Below are 22,460 nucleotides of genomic sequence, written 5' to 3' on the forward strand. Positions count from 1 at the left end.
GGCACTGAGCAGCTCTCACAGAGCCACTACTACTATTGCATGGGCCAAAACCCTGACCACCCAGAACGACTCTAGGCCATGGAGATGCACACAGAGGGGACGAACCAGGTTCCAGGGCACTGACTCAATGGCAAAAGATGGGACACTGCTTCCTCTTCAGCGGTTCCACGTACCCAGTGTTGATGACACCCAATCACCTGGGAAATGTTTAGAAGATTCCTGCCCTCTGCTGGACCATGGAACCAAATTCTCAAGGAAAGGGGGGATGTTTGCTGAGTATCCATTTTTAAAAGCACACCAAGTGCTTCTTGATGCCTGGCTAAATGTGGGAACTGTGCGAACGAACTTAAGGCCAAATTTGCTTAAATCCACCAGCAGGGATCTGTTCTAGGATGTATGGGTTCTATTGCCTGTCTATGCAGCAAGCCACAATCTGGAGAGCAATGTACTCTGATCTCATTGGGGAAACCTTTGCTTTAGCTACTCTGTACCAATGAATGTTCCCTTTATTACCAAAAAGGACAAAATCCCTTTGCCCCTGGCTAACCTCTCCATGAGGAGCAACATTCTCACCCAAAGAGTTGATCAAATTCTGCCTCATAACTTTGAAGACTCTGGTTCCCACTTCTTGATGATGGGTTGCATGACTTTTTGGCTGTCCTCTCCATTACTCCGTGACCCCCTGTAGCAACAATCTCTCTCTCTGATGTTCTAGAGGCATGGGAGAGCTTACTGCTTTTAAAATATGCATCACATTTATATTGTTATATTTTAGCTGTTTAACTACAGTACTCTGGTTAGCTGTTCATGTGCCTATCTCTTCAAATCTGCCCCCACTCCGCTCCCCAAGAAAAGGACTTTCTTAGGGAAAAGAAACATGCTTACTAGTCAGTATCACTTGATTGGGTGAAAGGCTTGAATGAACAGCTTTTGTATCTAGAATTTAAAATGTTATTGTCATGAAAATCACTATTATGTCTAATCTAGACTTGCAAACCATTTTCCTTTTAAAAAGTATTTTTGGGGATCCCTGGGTGGCGCAGCGGTTTAGTGCCTGCCTTTGGCCCAGGGCGCGATCCTGGAGACCCGGGATCGAATCCCACATCGGGCTCCCGGTGCATGGAGCCTGCTTCTCCCTCTGCCTGTGTCTCTGCCTCTCTCTCTATCTATGTGTGACTATCATAAATAAATTTAAAAAATAAAAATTAAAATAAAAAGTATTTTTGAAAAAAAAGAAAAAAGTATTTTTGAGCCTTTTAAATATATTGACAATAAGATCAAAAAGAGTCCTAGAAATGAACATGGTAGCTTTCACTGATAACCTTCTATAGTGTCCATGGATCTTTTAAAAATAATTCTCTCAACATTTAGCTTTCCATCTCGCTTCTGCTTAGGGCCACTCCTGACTTCTGCTGCCCTGAGTGGTGATGGGAATAAATCACATCACAACTGAGCCTAATTTACACCATGGTCCTGATGGAGGATTTTGTTTGGATAAATGCTTTAATGAGTTTTGTTTTAAACTACCTATGAATCATCTTCCCTCTTCTCAATTTAAAACCAAAACCTCCCCTAGAGTTGGGTCATATACATATATACACTGTATCATAAAGAAAAGAGTCTCCCTGGGCTCATCAGCCAAATGGGTACTCAGAGCCCTCAGATACCAGGGTTAGGTATCCCCAAAACAATGCCCCCAGGTCTCTCTTCCTCTCTCTCCTGGGAGCACAGAGGCTAGAGAGACCTCAGCTTCCTCCTGTTCTGGAAGCTTGCCCTCCCTCTGTCCCATCTCCAATTCAGACGTGGGATCCAGGCTCTGGGTTTCTCAGTGTCTTGCCACTAACCCTCGGGTTTACCTTTGGCTTATCCCCTGGAATCTCCTTAGCAAGCTGCTGCTACTCCTTGGGTTTCTGGTTCTGACCATGGCTCCCCTGTCCACCACACTGCCACCTGTGGATCTGTCGTGGGCTCCTCTCCCCCACTTGGCTACTCCCCGCCAAAGGCTGTCTGGGCTGGTCTCACCACCCCTCACAGCTCCCGGTGGCTGCTTCTTATGCTGGCTGCACAAATCCTGAGCAAAAACCTGTCTGGTTTCACCACAACCCTGGAATGAACCTTCAGTATGTACCAGGCACTGTGCTCAACAGTTAATATAAATCAACTCAGTTAAGCCTTGTAAGCATCTTGGAATTATTACTGTCCATTTATAGAGGAGGAAACTGTGGTTCAAAAAGGTCACACCAGCACTCCTAAGTGGTGGGGCTGGAATTCAAATCCAGGTTTAACTGGCTCCAAGCAATCTTGCTACGCATCTGCCTCAGTCCGGGTCTTACTCAGTTCACAGGGACAGGACCACAACCTGGCAGCCCGCCCTCCCCACCTTCCCCCTGCCAGTCCCCTAGCCTGGCTTTCTCTGGAGAGGAGAGCCATCAGGCTGTCCCTCAGGGTCCCCCAGCCCCTCCTCTGCTCCCTGCCCAATCAGGGTACTCAAATAAAAGAATTTATTCTTTTTTTGCCACAATTTAGCAAACTCAGTACTTTTATCTTACGCTGGCATATCATTTAAAGTTGACTAAATACTGTGTTTGCTGTCATTTCCATCATATATATATATATATATATATATATATATACACACATATATACACACATATATATATATATATATATATGCTTAGTATAGTGAGTATATGAAAAAGTCTGTGGAACATACTGAACCAGTGAACATTCAGAGCAGGAAGAGAGAAGGTTCCTGCAGAACCGGCCTTCCCAGTTAAATAGAGTTCCTTCCTCTTCTTTACAGCTAGGCTCATCAAAGGAACACAGCCACCTGTGTATGGGGGGGGGGGGGGGGGAGGGGCAGGGAGCAGCAAGGTAGCCCCTAACAGAACACAGGGAGGGAAAAGAAGTGCAAAGCCTTGCACAGAAGATTCTGCTATGCTGCATCTCTTTAGCTACGTGGAGAGCATTCCACTCACAGCCAGAAGCTGGGTCAGGCCTTCCCTCGGCCTTTGCAAGAGTGTGGGAAGAAAGACTGGGAACCTTGCCCAGGGAGTGGAGGAATGCTGAAAGGAGGAGCAGCAAGACAGCGGGGGGCTCCCATCACTGACCGCCTGGCCGCCTCTGCTCTCCCACGCACTGGCTGGCTTGGCCGGCTGAGCTGTAATAAACACACAGACCCACCCATTGGTGCTCAGGATGAGTGGGGCGGCCAGCCCCTCTCTGTTCTCCATTCCAGCCTCATCTGGTCCACAACAGACAGAGGACCATGGTACTGAGTTACTGGAGTTGACAAGCACAGCCACTTGGTAGGCAAGTCTATGCTCTGAATGCAGTGGTTGAGTGAGCAACTTTTTAGTGAAATGGGAGTACACGCAGGTCTGGGTTTTTTTTAATCTGCCAGACACAGAAGCCATAACCACATCCCTGTCTGCTCTCGGCCAACACAGAAAACCGATCAAAACAAGGAAGATGTGCAAACTCTAAACTGCATTGCTCTGGTGAGGCCCAAGGCTGCCTTCAAGCTGTCAACTACAGTTCTCATTCATCTCAGCCTGAGTTACTGGCATTGATTTAAAGCAAAAACAGAGACAAGACTTTTAAAGAGCATCTTGTTGTATCCACATTGTAGCAGTTGGCTAAAATTCATTCTCCGAAGTAGTTTTTTCCTTACCCCTTTTAAAGAATACATGGATTACAATCTATAACTTTTTAGTGTGAGAGTACCACATTTCCTTCATATTTAAATAGGAACTACCTTAGCTCATAACACTCACAAAAATACTGAAAAGTCAGAAGGAGAAGAACAGTGCGGTAACCAAATGCGGGGCAGTATCACTTTTGCAAACAGTAAACAGTCTTTTTCAGCAATCAATACACAGCCTTCCATACCCCAAATTAGCAAGGAACATTTATATACAGCCCAACAATAAACCCTTGTATAGAAGAATTTCATGTAACAGAAGCAAAAACCAGCACAATAAAAACCAGATCTGTAACTCATACAGGACACATGCTGCTTCTTTTCTGTTTCACCCTAACAGCTATGCCACAAACAAAGCCAATTTCTTTGATTTACTGTATCCACAACTAAAAGTACCCTCAGGACGCTGCACAAGGATGAATGAACTCTCACAGACACGCTTACACTGACGAGCAGCTGCAAAGAGAGAGCACAGTAACTTGGAAGGAAACAGAGTGGAAGCAGCAACATTGCCACGACATAATAATTCATTCTGTGCACACATACCCATGTGAAGGCTTTCCAGACTCCAAAATCTTGCTATTTCCCCTCTAGCTACCATCCTCCTCTTTGAAGAACAGCCACATTCAGAGCAGGACCGGAGTGTGACTGAGCATCACGGAGAATCACACAGGCTCTCAGCTACGGGAACGGCAGAAATCGCTTATTCACTGCTTTGATGCTGTGCACACTCCCAGCACAGCCTGCCGGGCAGCTGACAGCTCGCTCACTGCTCAGAGCCGCCCAGAGCCGCCGGACAGCAGCCCCAGGCGTCCCAGGGACGACGTCAGGGAGGAAATTCGTACCAAACCCAAACACACTCACAAGCGGATCTAGGGGGGTCAAGAGTCTTCAATGAAGATGGCAGAAATGCCTTTGCTGCTTTTAATTACAATCCCAAAGCCTGAGTGAGACTTTCTGAGATCTTTTAGAAATGTATCTATTTCACGGGGAAAAGGCACAGAGGTTGCTAAGTTCAAGAATGGAGTTAGAATTTCATGACAAAATTTTGAGTTATGTTCATTGTAAATTTATGAAATCACCTTAAAGGAAGGGTTTTGTTCAAAAGATATATATATAGATATATATAGATATATAGATATGTATATAGATATAAATGTGTATTGTCTATAATGAAGAAAATCGCTTTTTTAAAAGCATCTCTCTAGATGACATACAGGCCATTTATTTCTCCTATCCTCACTAGTTTCTAAGTTATGTGCAACAAGCAAGTCTTTCTTTTATATTGTGAAATAATGACTGCTGACAAACTACACTTTCTTAGATTTCTTCATGCCAGGAAGATGTTGCCTTTTTAACTTTATGAACAATGAGATATAATATATGCAAAGGAGCAGTCACATGGTCATCCCTCAATAAATGGTGGTTAAAACCATCACAGTACCAGTTAGTAAATGCATGTTTTACTCTGATGGGACTCAGACCACCTGGGTTCAAAATCTGCTCTACCAAACTACATTAGGAAAAGTTTCTAAGTCTCTAGAGATCACAGTTTCTGGACTGCAGAATGGGTACGGCTGGGGCACCAGTAATCCTCTGAGGGTTATTGAGAACATATTAAAAAGTGTTTAGAATAATACTGACACTTGATTAGAGATTAAATAAATGTCACCAATCATGCCTCAACATCAAAAGACCTAACGTCCGTAAAAAGGTGCTAGTTCCCACAAGATTTACAGCATGGACTCACTAGGGAAAACTGTATAGTTAGGGTTATTACTATGTGCTGTACCGTAAAACTATTCTTAAGTATTTGTGGCTATAAAAAAAAAAGTGTGGCTATTTGTACTGCCTTAATGCATCTATCTCACCTTTAATTAAACCCAGCTAAAAGGAGTTTTCTTAGGAACTCACAGCTTCAATAATCCATAACAAAGGTGAAATTCATGTGAAACCCCCCCCCCACACACACACACATCACATCAGCTTCACATCTTTCCTTTGCAAATATTTTTTTTAATGAGTCAAATTTTTTAAATGATAGTAAAATAGGTCATTCAAAAGGGGATTATCTATTCTTTAAAAAGGTGGTATTAAATTAAATTATGGACTCAAAAGACTCCTTGGAATTGTTTCTCAAAACAGATTCTCCATATAAGGTAAAGTTTCCTATATGTCACAGGGAATACTAGTTGCCTAGAATGGTCCATGAAAAAAGTCTACCTCCAGGAAATGCACAAGGATAGGCATTAGGAGCCAGAGGCTCTCGTAAGTCCAAATAATGGTATCTGTGTAACATTGTTCAACATAGAACTTTCCAACCTTATTGGTCACAAAACTCTCTTTTTATAGTAAAACATATTACTACTCCCAAAGAAAATGTGCCAGGGCCTTGCCACTTGGGGTGCGGTCCACGGACCCATAGCACTGGCAGGACCCAGAGCTGGTTAGGTCCCATTCTACCGATGTAGAATCACAACCCACATTTTAACAAGGTCTGGGGCATTCAAATACACATTCAGATTTGAGAAGTATTGTTCAAGGCAATTCAAGAAACTTTCCCTGAGGTAATACCGTGAATGCCAGGGTGCTTCTTAAAAATCAATTCAGAAACTAAAGATGACCATGGAATGAATGGGCAGACGTAATTTTAGCTTAGAATGAAGAGGCAAAATGTTCAATATTGAGATACAAAGCACTGAAAAGTTGGAATTAATTCTGATGGCTCTCTCTTCTAACAGTTTAAATTCCAGCAGGAGGTAACTAAAATCCAGAGTTTTCATTTTCTTAAATTTGGGGTTTCTTTGGTTAAAATTGCAAGTTGTCAAGAAGAAAAAAGATCTCTTTGCCACATTTCCTTGGTATTGTCCTAAAGGTTTGTTTGCTCACTTTAACTTCTCAATGGCAGCTGGTACACAGGATAGCTCTTACATCCCAAAGACTTTTTCTAAATCCAGATACAGGGTCAAGGTACTACATTAAGATCCTTGGGAGTTTAGGATCTTAAATCAAAGTCATTTAGTAAATAAACTTACTTTACTGCACATCTAAAACAAAACAAAGATAAAAAGAAGGAAAATAAACAAAACTGTGTTTAAATGAGGCATCTTATCAAAGGATACTGACCCAACAACCCTTCTAAGATATTTTTGGAAGAAGTAATATAGAAGTTTGACTTTCAGCTTAAAAAAAAAAAATTTCTTTTTAAGTGATGAAAGCCTAGATTTACAAGATCAATAAGAAGACCACAACAAAGATCTTAAGACTTAAACTTCACCCCCGCCCCAACACACACATTAATCTATTTTCCTTGGATAAGACACCACTACATTACATGGTCAGGACTGGGCATAACAAACACTGATTACTGGCAACCCTAAAAGAATTAAGTAAGGGCTCAGTCCCATAGAAAAGAAGAGAAATTCAAGTTATATCTTAATATCAAATATTTAGAAATCAGTGGAGATTAAGTAAAAGTAGAAAATACATGCAATGTTATGATAATTTTTGTTATATAGATTTAGAAATTGAGGTGATTTTTTGGCAAAGTGATCCCTAAGATCCATATATATTTACACACACCCATATGGAAAGGAAAATGCCATAAAACTATTGGAGTAAGTTAGCAGTGATACCTCAAACTCAAACCAGCAGTCATCTCTGCTTCTTCAGGACTGTTTTTTGAGATTGACTAGGTGGTCATTAAGGTTCATTCCACTTAGCTTTGAATTTCTGATATCTTATTTTAAGTACAATATGGTATGGATTTTCTTTTATGATCATCTTCTGCTTGTGCAAAGATTACCAGCATTCATTTTCTGCTCAAAGTTTCCCAGCTCCTACTGCTGCTTCACCAAAGCAGCAACCTTCCTGCATGGTACAGAGGGGGGTCTTTAGCCTAAGAATATCCTAGCAACTTCATGTGCCTGCTGGGTTTAGATATGGCTCCATTACCAAGAGCTACAGGACATGTATAAGACAGGAGAAGGTCCCGGAGGATAAAGTAACATTATTCTTCAGCAATTCTTCTAAAACAACACTGTCAATTTTAGAAAACGGGCTCAAGGATGGGTACACCACATCACCACGAACCCAGGAAGTCCCTACATCTGGCTGGAATGAACCACAGTACCAACTCCCATTTGAGCAACAACTACCCAGAATTAAGAGTAACGCAAGATGCGTTCTATGTACAACCACTCGCTCTTCTCCACAGTTCCTAAAGGTGGACTGGGGTATTCCTTAACAGGAAATAATCTGCTACACTTGCTATTAGTTATTCAAACCAATGCTCCCTTGTCCCCACTAGCACAAATAAATATCCAGAGTGATCCTCTTACTCTGAATGGACTAAAAACAAGTAGTAGTATTAATCTACAGACCAGTGACGTTATTTTCCAGAGAAATATAAGAAAATATAACCCAGACAATCAACGTAACATGTAAGATAACATTTTCTAGAACATTCTGATGTATAGCTGTAGACACTGTTACAGTGTGCTGCCTGCTTATGTATGGCTAAGGCAGGCTCAATTTGGGTCTTGCTGAAATACCCCTCAGCAGCCAGGCTCCTCACCGCAGAAGGGGAGGACCCAGTCACATAGAGCACACAGGAAATGGAGCCGAGTTATAAGAACTTGCTTGGTGAGAACCATGAGCACATTTGAAGATATAGAGGATATAAATGTGCCTCTCTCTGTGTTTTCAAAGTTACTGCTTTTCAATCTGTGGTGATGCAGACTCGAACACACAAGATGATGCAAAATTTTTCTCAGTGGCTTAAATAAACCCTCCCATCTGCCCCTACTCTATGCCCCAACCTCTCCAAAAATGACACTGTTCCCAGGCACTGTTTATCACAATGTTTAGACTAATTCAGAAACAAATAAAAAATTGCCCTTTAGAAGAAAAGTTAATGTCTTAATTTTAAGACCTCTGCTTCTCCTGTCTCCTGTAAACAGCATGAGGATTTTTTCATCCTTCTGAACCTAGTACATATTTCGTGTCTGTTCTGTATTTATGTATTTGTCTTTGCAGTCTTAAGACTGAGCATGTTTCAAACATTATAAGAGCAAATAGGTACTGGATAAATTTCCCTTTCTTCTTTGTATTAAAGGCAATTATTAAGGCACGGTCTTAAAAGCCAAAACACCGGTATATGTGTAAGCACATAAAGAAAAAATCATTTTGTGTTTTTTGATGGAAAATCACAGCACCTGGAAAACAGGGTGGGATGGGAGTAATCTGGACTTTAAGTCAGCATGATCTGGTCTCAAGGCCAGCTACACTACTTACAATTTAAATCTTGCTTAACTGAGTAAGGGAAAAGGTCTGAACAGTTTAAAGCCTTGGATGTATCTCTGGGAATAGTAATATGTACAGAGCACAGGCACTGTGTAGTTGTTCGCTCGATGTTTATAGATCTACTGGCTCGCCTTCCTTGACTTTTAATACTCTTTCTTCTACTTTTAAAACTCAAGTTTGAAACTTGTATTGGACACAGGATAAAGACTTTTTTTACTTTTTTTTTTAATTCTAGAAAGATTTGAACAAATCAAGTTTTAGAACTGAGAATGTTTTAACTGTTAAGATGATAACAATTTCAAGAGTTTGCTAGGAAAAAAAGTGAAAAACTTGGTTATTTTTCTGAGACAAACTAGAACATTATGTTCCTTTTTACAAAATCCTGATTATAAGCAAAGACAAGATCTGAAATACCAGCTCAGATAAAACTCCTATCAGAGCTAACAGCATTTCTAAAACCTACAGGCACTACGGTTCAAGGCACTGATGTCCGTGTTTGTAATACTTGTTCTTGTATACGGAATAATTTCTAAATTCCTCTGACTGTGGAATCCACACTGTCTCACAGCATGGTCAGAAGAGAGTGCTTTTAATGTGTTCAGTGTAGCAGGCAGGAAAACACTCTTACTACAAGTATGTGCCTAAAGACAAGTGAACAAAGTTCTCTTGTTTCACAAATAAGTACAAGCAATGCCCAGTGTCCCTTGGTAGTATAGAGTATATAGGGAAGGGAGAAGAGAACTAGACCACACCTAACAACCAAAGCTCTCTATCACCAATACTTCAACTTGCTTTCCCAAGAACAGTTACTATCACTCTCAATAGGGGCTAAGCAAGCAAGATCTGACTTAGTATTTTCTCTCTGATTCATTATTGAAAGATAACTTCTGAAAAGCAGGCACAGAAAGAGATAATCCAAACAATAAGAGATCAGACAAAAAAGGTTTTATACTTGATAATAACTTCAAGGTGTCGCATACACCTTAACACCTGCTATTGCGTTTCTTTTTTCCCTTTGCTGTAACAAAAAACCTGGTGGAGTCTCTAAGTGATACTCTGGAACTTACTACTTAGATAACGTCTAAAATCTTGGTCCAAGAGAATTAACAGAAAAATTCTTCCTAGTTTTTACTTTTGCTAAAAACCCAAGTGTATGCATCTTAAGTTTGCTTATTTTATAGATGCTTAACCTATATTTGGATAATAATTAAACAGAATATTGTTCCATAAAGAATCCTAGTACTCTAGGGCTTTACTTACTTAAGTGACTTGTCTAAGGTTAAACTGCTGGTTAGTGCAGTTAAATAAGTAACTCAGAACTCTGGCTGTAAATATGGCCCACTGGCCTCACTCCCCCTTTTCCCCCTGGGTAATGAATACATCCCTCTAGTTCTTTGCACGAACAACAGCTGATATTTGGTGTACATTTACTGTACACCAAGTCATTCTCACACATCTGTGAGGTACAAAACATGACTACTTCCTTTTATAAATGAGGACATTAAGACTCTGAGATGAAGGTAATGTAGCTAGCCAACAGGATTAGGATTCAATTCTTTTTTTTTTTTTTTTTTTTTTGAGCTAAAAATATGTCATTGGGTCAAAGGAGAAAATTTACTTTCATAACAATAATTTTTATTTATTTATTTATTTATTTATGATAGTCACACAGAGAGAGAGAGAGGCAGAGACACAGGCAGAGGGAGAAGCAGGCTCCATGCACCGGGAGCCCGACGTGGGATTCGATCCCAGGTCTCCAGGATCGCGCCCTGGGCCAAAGACAGGCGCTAAACCACTGCGCCACCCAGGGATCCCCATAACAATAATTAGAATAAGAAATTAGAAATAGGATCAACAACAACAAACTAAGGCAAAGGAAAAAAACACATTTTCTCTGTATTGGCCAAGTAAAAGAATAAATCTCAAGTGTTTTAATAAATGTATTAATTTCATCACATGACTTTTCAAAAATATTTCTTCAGTAATTTCTTACAATTTATTTAATTAAAAAATCAAGGGTTAAGATGGCATAAACCATTCTGGTTAAATTTTCTCTACCTCCTCAATGTTGGGGTATTACTTCATAACCCTAAATCAAGGAATGGAACTTTCTGATGCACACTTAATATCACTGTTTTGTTTTACCAAAACATTTGGTAAAAATAAACAAGACACATCTGTATCAGTGAAGTTTCAGATACTGTAAAGCCAAAATAAGTTTTTTAAATGGCAGCAAGACAAAATGTTTTAATTACCCCTAACATTTAAGGGAAATGAGAAACAAGATCGATAAAACAGCTCTGTACTAAAACTTAAGGTCCTGACTTTCCCCAGGGCCTTGTAGCCACCCTCCCACTGCATTCTGGCTCTGCCCTCCCAGTGAACTCAAGCTGCCTTTGTCAATCAAGGTCAACACTGTCCTCCTCACTGCTAATCCAACACATATTTTTCAGAGTGCCCAACTTCACTCTGGATACATCTGACACTGTTAACCACTCTGTCCCTGAAGCCAGGCTTCCTCTGTCATCTGGGACACCACTTACCTATCTGACCATTCCTTTCCTATCTTCTTTGTGGATTTTTTTTTTTTCTTTTACTGTTCCCAGTTGATCCTCTTCTAATTTTTCACACACACCATGGATGATAACATTGCTTCCTGTAGCTTTAAGAACAACCACTCACTTGCTGAGGACTCTTAAGTATGCTCTCCTGCGTCTTCCTCCTCAGTATCAGACTATTATGATGAAGTGCATGGAGAGAACATCTCCACTTGGCTACTCCACCTGTGCCTCCAATTCAACATGCCAGGATTGGAACCAAGCCCCGCACTCACGTACTTTTCTCTTATGCTCCCCATCACCCAGGCACCCAGGCTTCAGCACACAAAACATCCAACTGGCTTGACCTCCAAGTTTTCATTTCTCCAGGACTATGGTAATGTTCTCTCTCTCCCTCTTTTTTTTAAAATTTATTTATTTGAGAGAGAGAGAAAGAGAGTGGGAGCATGAGCACATAGGTGGGGAGGGGGAGAAGGAGAGAAAGTCTTAAATGCAGAGCCCTGAGAACATGACCTGAGCGGAAACCAAGAGTCAGAAGCTTCATGGACTGCACCATGCAGGCGCCCCAACTATGGTCATGTTCTTAAATCAGGGTTCTATGCACCTAATTTAGCAAGAGATTCTTCCTGTCTCCAGAGAGGACAAAATCTGACCAGCCATGTCTCTGAAATGCAAATCTGATCATGGCACTGCACTTAAAACCCTACCTGCTCCTACCTGCCCCTGGGCTAATCTAATCCCCTCACCTAAAAGCCCTGAGTGGACAGGCTCCTTACCTCTGATTTCTGGTCTAGACTCATCTCTCAACACTTCAATCTTTCCCTCACCTCCTCCTGCTACAGCCAGGAGACCTACCGAAGCGGTCCACCCACAGGTGCAGTTGGACTGCCTGAAAGCCCTAAGTCCAAAACATCACACGTGCTATATGCTATAAACAATTTAAAACATATAAAAGTGCAGTAAGTTCATCTTTGTTATCACAAAGGACCAGAGGTCTTCATGTATGTCATCTGACTGCAATTCTGCATTCTTTCTTGCATAGGTCACACCAGAATGTGTCAAGTGTGATTTCCTGTTCTGGTTTCTTTCAAGATACTCGTGAAGCATTCCAAGTAGATTCCTTAATTTTTCATGTTTGTTTTTTTTTTTTTTTAAACAGCTATCAATTCTCACCTAATTGGACAGAAAATAGTTTTTTGGCAAATCACCTTTATTGAATGAATCTCTACAAAGTACTCGATTTAGTTTTCTTTTTTCCTTTTTTTTTTTTAAAGATTTCATTTATTCATTCATGAGAGACGCAGAGACATAGGCAGAGGTGTCCCTCAATTTAGTTTTCATAGATGTGAGTCTCTTCAGTCTTACACTTCATTCGTTTATATATTTAAGTAAGATCTATAATGACAATAATAAATATAGCTGTCATAAAGGGGTTTGGAGGCATGCCCTTGACCCCGTGTAGAGACACAAGTTAAGTAGTACCAAATGAAAAGCCTACTAAAGCAAGCACTCTGGATGCTTGGGTGGCTCAGTAGCTGTGTGTCTGCCTTTGGCTCAGGGCGTGATCCCGGGGTCCTAGGATCGAGCCCCACATCAGACTCTCCACAGGGAGCCTACTTCCCCCTCTGCCTATGTCTCTGCCTCTCTCATGAATAAATAAATTTTTAAAAATCCTAAAGCAAGCATTCAGCATGCTACAATCATCAGTCTTCAAGCACAGGACACCTTGAATCTGAGACACCTGCAGATGGGGTAAGAAAGTTTCTGTTGGGCAACCCTAACCTCAGTTTCTTATATGTGCTCTTCTTTCTCTCACTTCCATCTTTTGCATATGCTGTTCCCTCTGCCTGGAACATACCTTCCCCCTAACAACAAACCTAACCATTCACCCTTCCTGTTGTTACCTGTGAGACTCCCAGAACCCAGGAAACCCCCAGAAGCCTGTGCCTATCAATTTTATCTTTTAGAAACTAGCTAACTAATTGCTAGAACAGGAAAAGATACATTTTGAGTCTGACCTTCCCTCCACCCCAACCAGGACTACATCTGCGCAGATGAAAGTGCCCCACAGTGACCTGCTTCATTAATGTTAAAATCCCTGCTCTGGGAGGGGCAATAAGCTTCCATAGCATGATATACAATATAAGTATGGGTATGTTTTCTGAGTACACATGTGCAACTTTAAGCCTGCCCATTATATGAAATGAGGAGGTCTCCTTCGAATATTCAAATCCCAGTAAAAGGAGCCTGTTTACCCATTCAGGGAGGCATGACCTTGGAAATTATCCTGTGTTCTCCTTATTTACTATAAATAAATATAACCTTGTGAGGCACCTCCACCTGGTATAATAAGTCTACTACTCGCCAAGGAGCTGACCCACATTGGTTTAGTAACAAGTCTCAACTTTGATGTCACTTTCTCCTGGAAGTGTTTGGACTCCCCAGATCTGATTTGCATGCTCTCCCTTCACACTGAGCTCCTTTCTCCTTGTAATGGCTTTACCCTGGAGGTTTGTGAGTATGGTCTCTGGCTTCCTCAGGACCACCCAGCCTCTAGTACAGTGCCTCACTCATAAAAAGGCAGACATAGAGATATATAAACAAACATATCTCACAATATCACATAGATTTATTAGACGGGTCAATACAAATGAGGTATCTCCTAAACCAAGAACATATTAAAAGGTCAACTCTGAAAGTTTCAGGGCACCTTGGGCATTTCCTGAAATATCACTGTTTGATTACATCATTATGGCACATCCTATATCACTTACCAATAACATTAGTCGTTATCACCTGCAAAATACAGCTGAATAAACTTGCCTTTACAACCAATACCAGTTCCTCAACAGGGAAGAGTAAATAAATACACCTAAGGAAATCTTTTCCATTACTGAGCAAATACATTTCAGTACAAAATCAAATCAAAGAAACAGAAGTTGAAGACATGCAAAGAATGTCACCCCTGAATGATAATCCCCAACTGTACTTAAAAACCACTGGGCTTTGGGGATCCCTGGGTGGCTCCGCGGTTTGGAGCCAGCCTTCTGCCCAGGGCGTGATCCTGGAGTCCTGGGATTCGGCTTCCTGCATGGAGCCTGCTTCTCCTCTGTGTCTCTGCCCCTCTCCCTCTCTCTCTCTCTCTCTGTCTCAAGAATAAATAAATAAAATCTTAAAAAAATAAAAAATAAATAAAACCACTGGGCTTTCAAGACAGCGGACGTGTCTTCGTACACATTTTCTCTCCTTCAGACAAACCAACCTTAAGTGTGTGTAGGAAACACGCGGCAGATGCAAGCAAGCAAGGCCTGGGGGCCGTCGTGGGGTGGCCGTTGCGGGTGGGGCGTGGGGCGGGCTGCGGGCTCAAGGGCGGACACAGCGGCCGCCGCGCGCACGGCCAGGCCACGTGGGCGGGCGCACCCCTCCAGCCGGTGGAGGGTGGGGGGTGGGGGGCCGGGATGGGCCGCCCCGGTGCAGGTGCAGCTGCTTAAGAGGAACCCTCACCCGGCTCCCCGAAGAGACAGCCGCGCGCCGTCGTTTCTCTCGGGCCTCTCACATCATCATCGATCCGGCAAGAACTCCTGGTGTGGCCGCGAGGTTCACCTGCGCAGATGGCCTGCGGGGCACCCCAAGCCGCCTGGGGCTACTCGCGGAGAACCAGCACCCACCTGTGCGAGGAGAGGTCACAGATGGGGCTGAACCAAGCGCTAAGGTGCTGGGCAGAAGCCAATGCCTACGTCTGCCCACACTGTAATAGGCAGTGGGGTCCACCCAAAACCTACTAACTGAGCTCGCAAGGTGCTAACCAGGATATGCTTTCCTTTCCATCTCCTGGCCTGACAGAAGGTCCCAACAAACGTTTCCACGTGGATAGCACAGTGGAGGAAAAGCAATGCTAACTGGGAAGTAGGAGCTTATTCAGTGGGAGATGCCATCACCTTTTTCAGAGTTGAATGTTGGTCTAAAAAGTCCTCAATCTATTCTGTAGCAAAATGAAAAATGCATTATGTCGGATTTCTTATCACTAAGTACTTTATTTTGGAAATCTCTACATTACCTTATTCCTCACTTGTCTTTGTATTCTAGTGGTAGCCCTTGGTAAGACCCAAGATAAATTTGAGTGTGGTCTGTAATATTTTTTACTTGCTTTCTTACTGACACCAGAAACAGGGATTTTTAATCCCTTAGAGCAGGTTTTCAAAACACAGTTGACTCTTGAACAACATGAGTTTAAGCTACACAGCTCCACTAACACATTTTTTTTCAATAAATACAGAGCAGTATTGTAAATGTATTTTCTCTTTGATTTTCTTAATAACATGTTCTTTTCTCTAGCTTACTTTATTGTAAGAATACAGTATATAATACATATAACATACCAAATATGTGTTAATCAACTACTTATGTTACCAGTAAGGAAGGCTATTAGTAAAGGCCTAGCGGAGCCAAAAGCTATACAGATTTTGGGTTATGCAAGGGTGGGGGATATTCCCCTAACCCCCACATTATTCAAGGTTCAACTGTACTTCCTCCTCCACCAAACATTAGGCAAGCTCTAACGTACTCAAACGGGTTGACCAGTGTAGAATTTGTATCATTCTGTCCTTTGCAGATCAAGATGTTTTTTATATAAAAGTATTGGCAAGAATATGGAGAAAAAGGAACCCTCACGCACTGTTGATAGGAATGCAAAGTGGTATAACCACTGTGGAAAACAGTATGGGGGTTCCTCAAAAAATTAAAATAGTACTACCATATGATCCATTAATTGCATTACTGGGTATTTACACAAAGAATACAAAAACAGTACTTTGAAAGGATATGTGCATCCCTTTGTTTACTGCAGCATTATTTACAATAGCCAAATTATGGAGGCAGCCCAAGTGTCTATCGGTAGATAAATAGATAAAGAAGATGTGGTAATATGTTTACAATGGAATATTAGCCGTGAAAAAAGAATGAAATTTTGCCATTTGCAACAACATGGATGGATCTAAAGGGTATAATGTTGAGCAAAATAAGTCAGAGAAAGACAGATACTGTATGATTTCACTCATATTTGGAATTTAAGAAGCAAAACAAATGAACAAAGGAAAAAAGAGACAAACCAAAAAACTGATGGTTATGGAGAATAAACTTATGGTTACAGAGAGATGGTGGGTAAAGGGATGCGTGAAACTGCTGAAGGGGATTAAGAGTACACTTACTGTGATGAGCACTGAATAATGTATGGAATTACTGACTCACTGCATTATACACCTGAAACTAACAACATCCTATGTTAACTAACTAGAATTTTTTAAAAGGAAGCTGTTCTTTGTATACATCATGACTTTAAGGACTGGATTTTTTTTGGTTGTTTTCCTAATGAAAAATGTGGATAGGGATTATAATTTAGAGTTTTACAATGCTATTGTTAGCAACTTCAATTATTCTATCATTCTCCTGAAGACTGAAAAATTCTAGACTGGGTTATCAGAGCGCTACACAGGCTTAATTTGATTCTCTTTCCTAGCTGGAGAAAAAAAAATGACTATATTCACAAGAAATTAAGATGTAAAATTATTTAAAAAATCAAATCAATCAATAATTTGAGTAATCTAGAAATATTTTTTAAATTCATGAAAAGTCTAATTAATTCGAGGTGGCTGGTTGGCTCAGTAGGTAGAGCATGTGACTCTTGATCTCGAGCCCCCTCATGAGTTTGAGCCCCATGTGTGGTGTAGAGTTTCCTTAAGAAAACAAAAACAAAAACAAACCTAACCAAGTCAATTTGTCAACTTTGTATCTCCTTAGAAAACCATTTTCTTCTTTTTTATATTTAATGATTACTGTACCTAATCCTGTTTCCTCTCCTCTGTTAAATGGCATTATTAAAAATACTCTAATATAGTACTTAATGGTTGATGAAAAGGCTTTTAAAAATATAACACATTTTTTAAAATGGCATTCCCAAATCTGATTTTCAATGTCATGCTTTATTTAGTTCCTTGCTTGTAACCCATAAAGATTCCACAGAAATGTAATAGCTCAGGAAATTGAATGTTTTCCTTTCTGGGAAATGTTTCCTTTTTGGTTAAGATAATCATTGGGTTTATGTCACATGAGCAAGCTAATCCGAACTCGATGGGTGAGATAAGTAGAAAGATAGGATGAGTAGACATGACAAGAAGAATTTTAGAAAGTGATCAAATTTGACTTCTGATCAATACACACTAGTAAGGAAGGATGTAAGGCTGGAATCCAAAGTAAATATGGGCAAGTAGGCTGTGACATAATACGTTGCCTTGGATGTAAGACTAAAGCTTCATTAAAAGAAAGCAAAAGACAGCAAAGAAAACTCCCTGAGAAAAAGCTATCGCAGTGCAGATGTGCTTGCCAAGACCCAAGGAGGAAGAAGGACCACAGATACCATCACCAGCAAAGCAATAAAGTTTTTATAGGTTGGCAGCCTCTCATTCATGAATTTTATAGAAGCACTTATGAGTGCCATTGTGATTCCTGATCCAGATTCTATTATTTCAATACCACACCCATATGATCAATAAACATTACTGAGGAGTACTGCATGTGACCTTCACAGACTGTAAGGGTATTTAGTAAGGAGGTAAGACAGTACTCTAACTGAAGCAAGAAAGAAGTGCTAGTAGACAGGAACAGAGCACACTGCTGTGAAGTGCTGAGAGGAGAGAGCTCACCTCCACCTGAAAAGAGTAAGTCTTCATTTCTTAAACTAATTTGCTAATTTCTACATTTTGAGGAAAATTTAGTTGTGGGCATTTCTCAATTTGCATATTTGGGGAGTATCTGACCAGGGAGGAGGAAACATATTTTCACTGTTTTTAAAACTTGTAAGATAAATTTCAAACAAACACAAAAGTAGAGAAATTAAAGGATGAACCCCCAATTATCAATACTTTACCATTTTTTTTTCCAACCTTTCTCAGGAGGTTTTTGGATTATTTTAAAACAAATCTCATGTATTATGTTTCATGCAAAAAATATTTTAGTATGTACCCATAACACCTAAGGACTTAAAAATAACTACACTATCATGATCCCAACTAACAAAATGAACAAGAATTCCTTTGCTGAATTCTCAGTCCATGTGAAAATTTCCTCACTTATCTCAAAATGATCCTTTTATTTATTGGTATCAGGATCCAAACACTGCATTTACCAAACGTAATTTAGATTAAACCAAATTTATCCATTTGGATGACATCTACCAGAGATCATACACTCAACTCCTAGGCTCATGGAGCTGGCTATCATCCCAGCACTTCGATGGGCTATAGATCTGGACCCAGTCCTGGCCCACTCTTACAGCAGCGGAGAAGCCAGCTCTTGGCACATAGGAAGGAAGAAGTGCAAATACCAGAAGATAAAGGCTGGAGCTAGTCCATCATGGACTTACATCCCCTGGGCTCTGTCTCCCAAACTAAATGATGGAAGTGGCAGCAACTTTTGTGAGCACGGTACTGCTTATCTGTCTAGGCAAGGGGAAGTCATTGGGGAAGTCAGTGAGAGATGCTTCTGTTGCAATGAGGCCCAGGACCTCCATGGAGGTGGGACATATGTCACAGGAAAAAGGGCATAGCTCTTCTACTGGCAGCAGGGCCAGCTCAGTCATTGTAATGGTTGACCCACATGATTTCTGGCTATGCTTAACTTATCACAGGATCTGCAGGAACAAAAGTGATGAGTAACTGCATTGAAATATTAGTTGATTCGTACAGTAGGAAATCTCTAAACCTGGTGACAGAAACCATGACAGAAACTCAAGGGCCCTCACACAGCTCCTGGATCTCAGCTAGTTTCCAGACTCAGAGATTCTTCATGAAGCAGAAGACAGGTTGGGTAGATAGGTATCCCACAGTGACAACTCTTCCTTCCAGCTTTCTCAAAAGGGCGCTTCCAGCATTTATCTGGTAACTGTGCCCCCAGAAACTATACCCCCTGTAATAAAATCTAAGTGATAATTCTTCCTAATCCTTTCTGATTGAGAGGAGAGAGGGTCCCAGCAGGGATTTAGCTTGTGTGGATAGATGGCTAGGACAATGACGTGGCTGAATGGCTTGGGTAATCTGAAAGAACAAAATAGGTAATGGACAGGTTTGGGAAAGGAGTACGATAAGATACACCAGAACACACTCAAAGCACGATAAATCATCTGTCCCATATGAATGTCCAGTTGTGTCTCACATGAATCTGATTGCAAAAGAGCCTGTTTAATAATTGTGTGAACACTGTGTTCCACTCTGTAAACGCCAATCTTTGTTCCTAGTCATCTTGATGCTTACTCAGTAGGTTCAGGAGAGAAAAAAAAGAAAAGAAAAAAAAAAGGCCATGGTGGCAGAAATGGATGCCAAGCCTGGGCTAAACCACAGGGTGTCCCTCTCAACAAAGTTAATGATATGGTTCCTTGAAGGAACCAGACAGCTCCTTGTGGAAAGCTGATTACAATGGACCCTTTTCATAATAGAGGAGTAGATGATCTGTTCTTAGTGGGAAAGACATTTATTCTAGATCTGGATTTGTTTTCCTTACCTGTGAGACCTCTGCCGGAATGTCACCGAAGGCCTCATACACTGTCATGGCACCTCATATGACCATGCTTCTACCAGAGGACCTCAGTGAGAGAAGTACAGGGACAGACCAGTGTGTGCAAGTGCCACAAGTTTTATCCTGTTATTGTCCAGAAGCATACAATCATGGCCTAATGGACACGAAGTTCTGGAGATGGCGTGGGGACACAGATTGAAGTTGTGAAGCTGTCTTGGATGGGATGTGTGTGCATGTGAACCAGTGCCTGGTAAGGTGATGTTCACCCATAGCCAAAACAGATGTATCCAGAAACAAAGGGCAGGCCCGGGGGTCGCCGCTTATGATGACTTAATAATATATTTGCAAAGTATTTTCTTCCTATTCAGTAACTCTGCCCTGTCGAAACTGAATTTCTTCTCCCAAGAGAGAAGCACTCCCACTGGAATTCATAGGCCTAGCCCCACTGGATTAGAACCAAGGCCGGCCACTTTCGCCTCCCTACGCACCAGGCAAATAAGCACCCAAGACAGACCCGGATGTCTTTTGTGGTCAGTGCCACCACCATTGCTCAACTGGACTTATGCAACAACCTCCAAGCCAGTCTCCCTTCCTCTGCCTTTTCTCCCTCAAACTGTTCTTCCCCTCGAAAGCTTCAATCAGTGCCTATCACTGCTGGGCTGGCGATGGCTTCCCGTTTCACTTAGAATAACTGCAAGTCCTACCCGAGACCTGCAATGCCCTTTCTATCCGGCCGCAGCCTCCCCACCAGACTGCAACGCCCTCTGCTCCTGCCCTTGTTTCCTGAACTCTGGCCACCCTGGCCCTCTCACTGAACCCTCAGACACACCAAGTTCCAGCCGAACTTTGGACACCTGATGTTCCTTCCACTGGGACCACTCCTCCCTCAGATCTTTGGCTCATCTTTCAAGCCTCCACTCCAGTGTCAGCTCCTTAGAGACACTAGGTCACCCTCTGCTGGGCCCAGTCCTACACTCTCTACCACATCACCCATGTTCATTGTCTCTGGAGCACTCATTACCACCTGTGATAAGGGTATTTACTGACTTAGGGACCTGGTTTCAATGCTAGGATGTGAACTTTGCAATGCTTTATCCTCTGCTGTCTTCCAAATGGTAAAACTGGTGCCTGGCAGGCTCAGGTTGATGCTCCACACACATTTTCACAGACTGACTGAGTCTTGACTAAGGGAGGGGATGAGACAAGGGTATTTACTGACTCACTGAATTGGTTTCAGTGCTAGAATGTGAACTTTGTGATGCTTTATCCTCTGCTATATTCCAAATGGTAAAACCAGTACCTGGCAGGTGTTCCACATATTTTTATAGATCGACTGATTTTTGACTAAGGGAGGAATCTTAAAAAAAAGGTCAGAGCATTTCTAAGCAAGCAGGACCGCTAATAGCTCCACACCACAGAGGGAAGGTCTGGGCCACCTCAGTTGGCAAAGAACACTACCAGGTAAGGTCCTGGGCAGGAGCCAAGACAGAGCATGATACAGGAACTAGATGAGCAGAGTCAGTAGCACATATGGCCTTGCAACAAGATGCAGAAGAGAGAAATTTCCTTTTGTGGTATCATGTATGTATACATGATATTTATGTATTTTCTATTTCCTTTCCTCCCCCACCTCTTTCCACTACGAAAGGGTATGTTGCTTACATGTACCTCTGGGTATACAAAATGGAAAAGGCATTGCGACAGGACTGGAAAAGAAATGGCTATTACTCTGGAGGGCCTAGACTCAGGAGAGGTTTGTAGTAATTGATGAGCTTTTGGGGTGTCTCCTTCTAGAGAAGGAGGGAGAGGGTTTTTAATTATACATGGGATAGGGCATCACATTAGAATGACATTTTAAAATAAAATGGACACCCTCCACCCTGCTTCATTTTTTCTTTATAGGACCACCTGCTCTGTTATATGGTCACTTGTTAATTCATTATCCCCTCACTAGAATGTGACTTAAGGGCTTTGTTCTGTTCACTGATGCCACCTGGCACACAGTAAGTGCTCAATTGTTACTGAATATATGAACAAATGAATGAACAATGGAGAACCTGTCCAGACTCTCTATTTCTAATACTACTCAGATTTCCTCTAGGGGAATGACCTCCTTTCCACTGTGTTCAGCCCCTGTGACAGGGAATCCACAGACTTGCCTTCTACAATGGAAGGCAAAGGGTCTCTGGAGGCACCCAGCCCTTCACCCTGTTCCAGTGCCACCAGGAGGTAGACACGTCACCTAAGCTTCAAGAATTGATTTTCTCAATCCTGGGACTCTTGAGTGAAAGAGTCTATCTTGACTGAAGGACAGAGGGAACAGTTGGCCT

The 22,460-nt window shown here is 41.6% G+C and overlaps 1 protein-coding gene across 7 annotated transcripts in view; it reads right to left on the reverse strand.

Annotated features, from left to right (window-relative positions):
• SPATA13 (spermatogenesis associated 13) overlaps positions 1 to 22,460 on the reverse strand; it is a 347,397-nt gene that overhangs the window by 30,367 nt on the left and 294,570 nt on the right. The window contains exon 1 of one of the 7 annotated variants that reach the window (XM_025996674.2): positions 4,250 to 4,539. The exons of the other annotated variants lie outside the window; for them this stretch is intronic. Within the exon in view, the coding sequence (XP_025852459.1) occupies positions 4,250 to 4,304 (55 nt within the window). The 5' untranslated portion in view covers positions 4,305 to 4,539. Of the gene's footprint in view, positions 1 to 4,249; positions 4,540 to 22,460 lie in introns of those variants that run through there. 7 annotated transcript variants of the gene reach the window in all.

Source organism: Vulpes vulpes, chromosome 9 (assembly GCF_048418805.1).
Source record: "Vulpes vulpes isolate BD-2025 chromosome 9, VulVul3, whole genome shotgun sequence".
NCBI lineage: Eukaryota > Metazoa > Chordata > Mammalia > Carnivora > Canidae > Vulpes > Vulpes vulpes.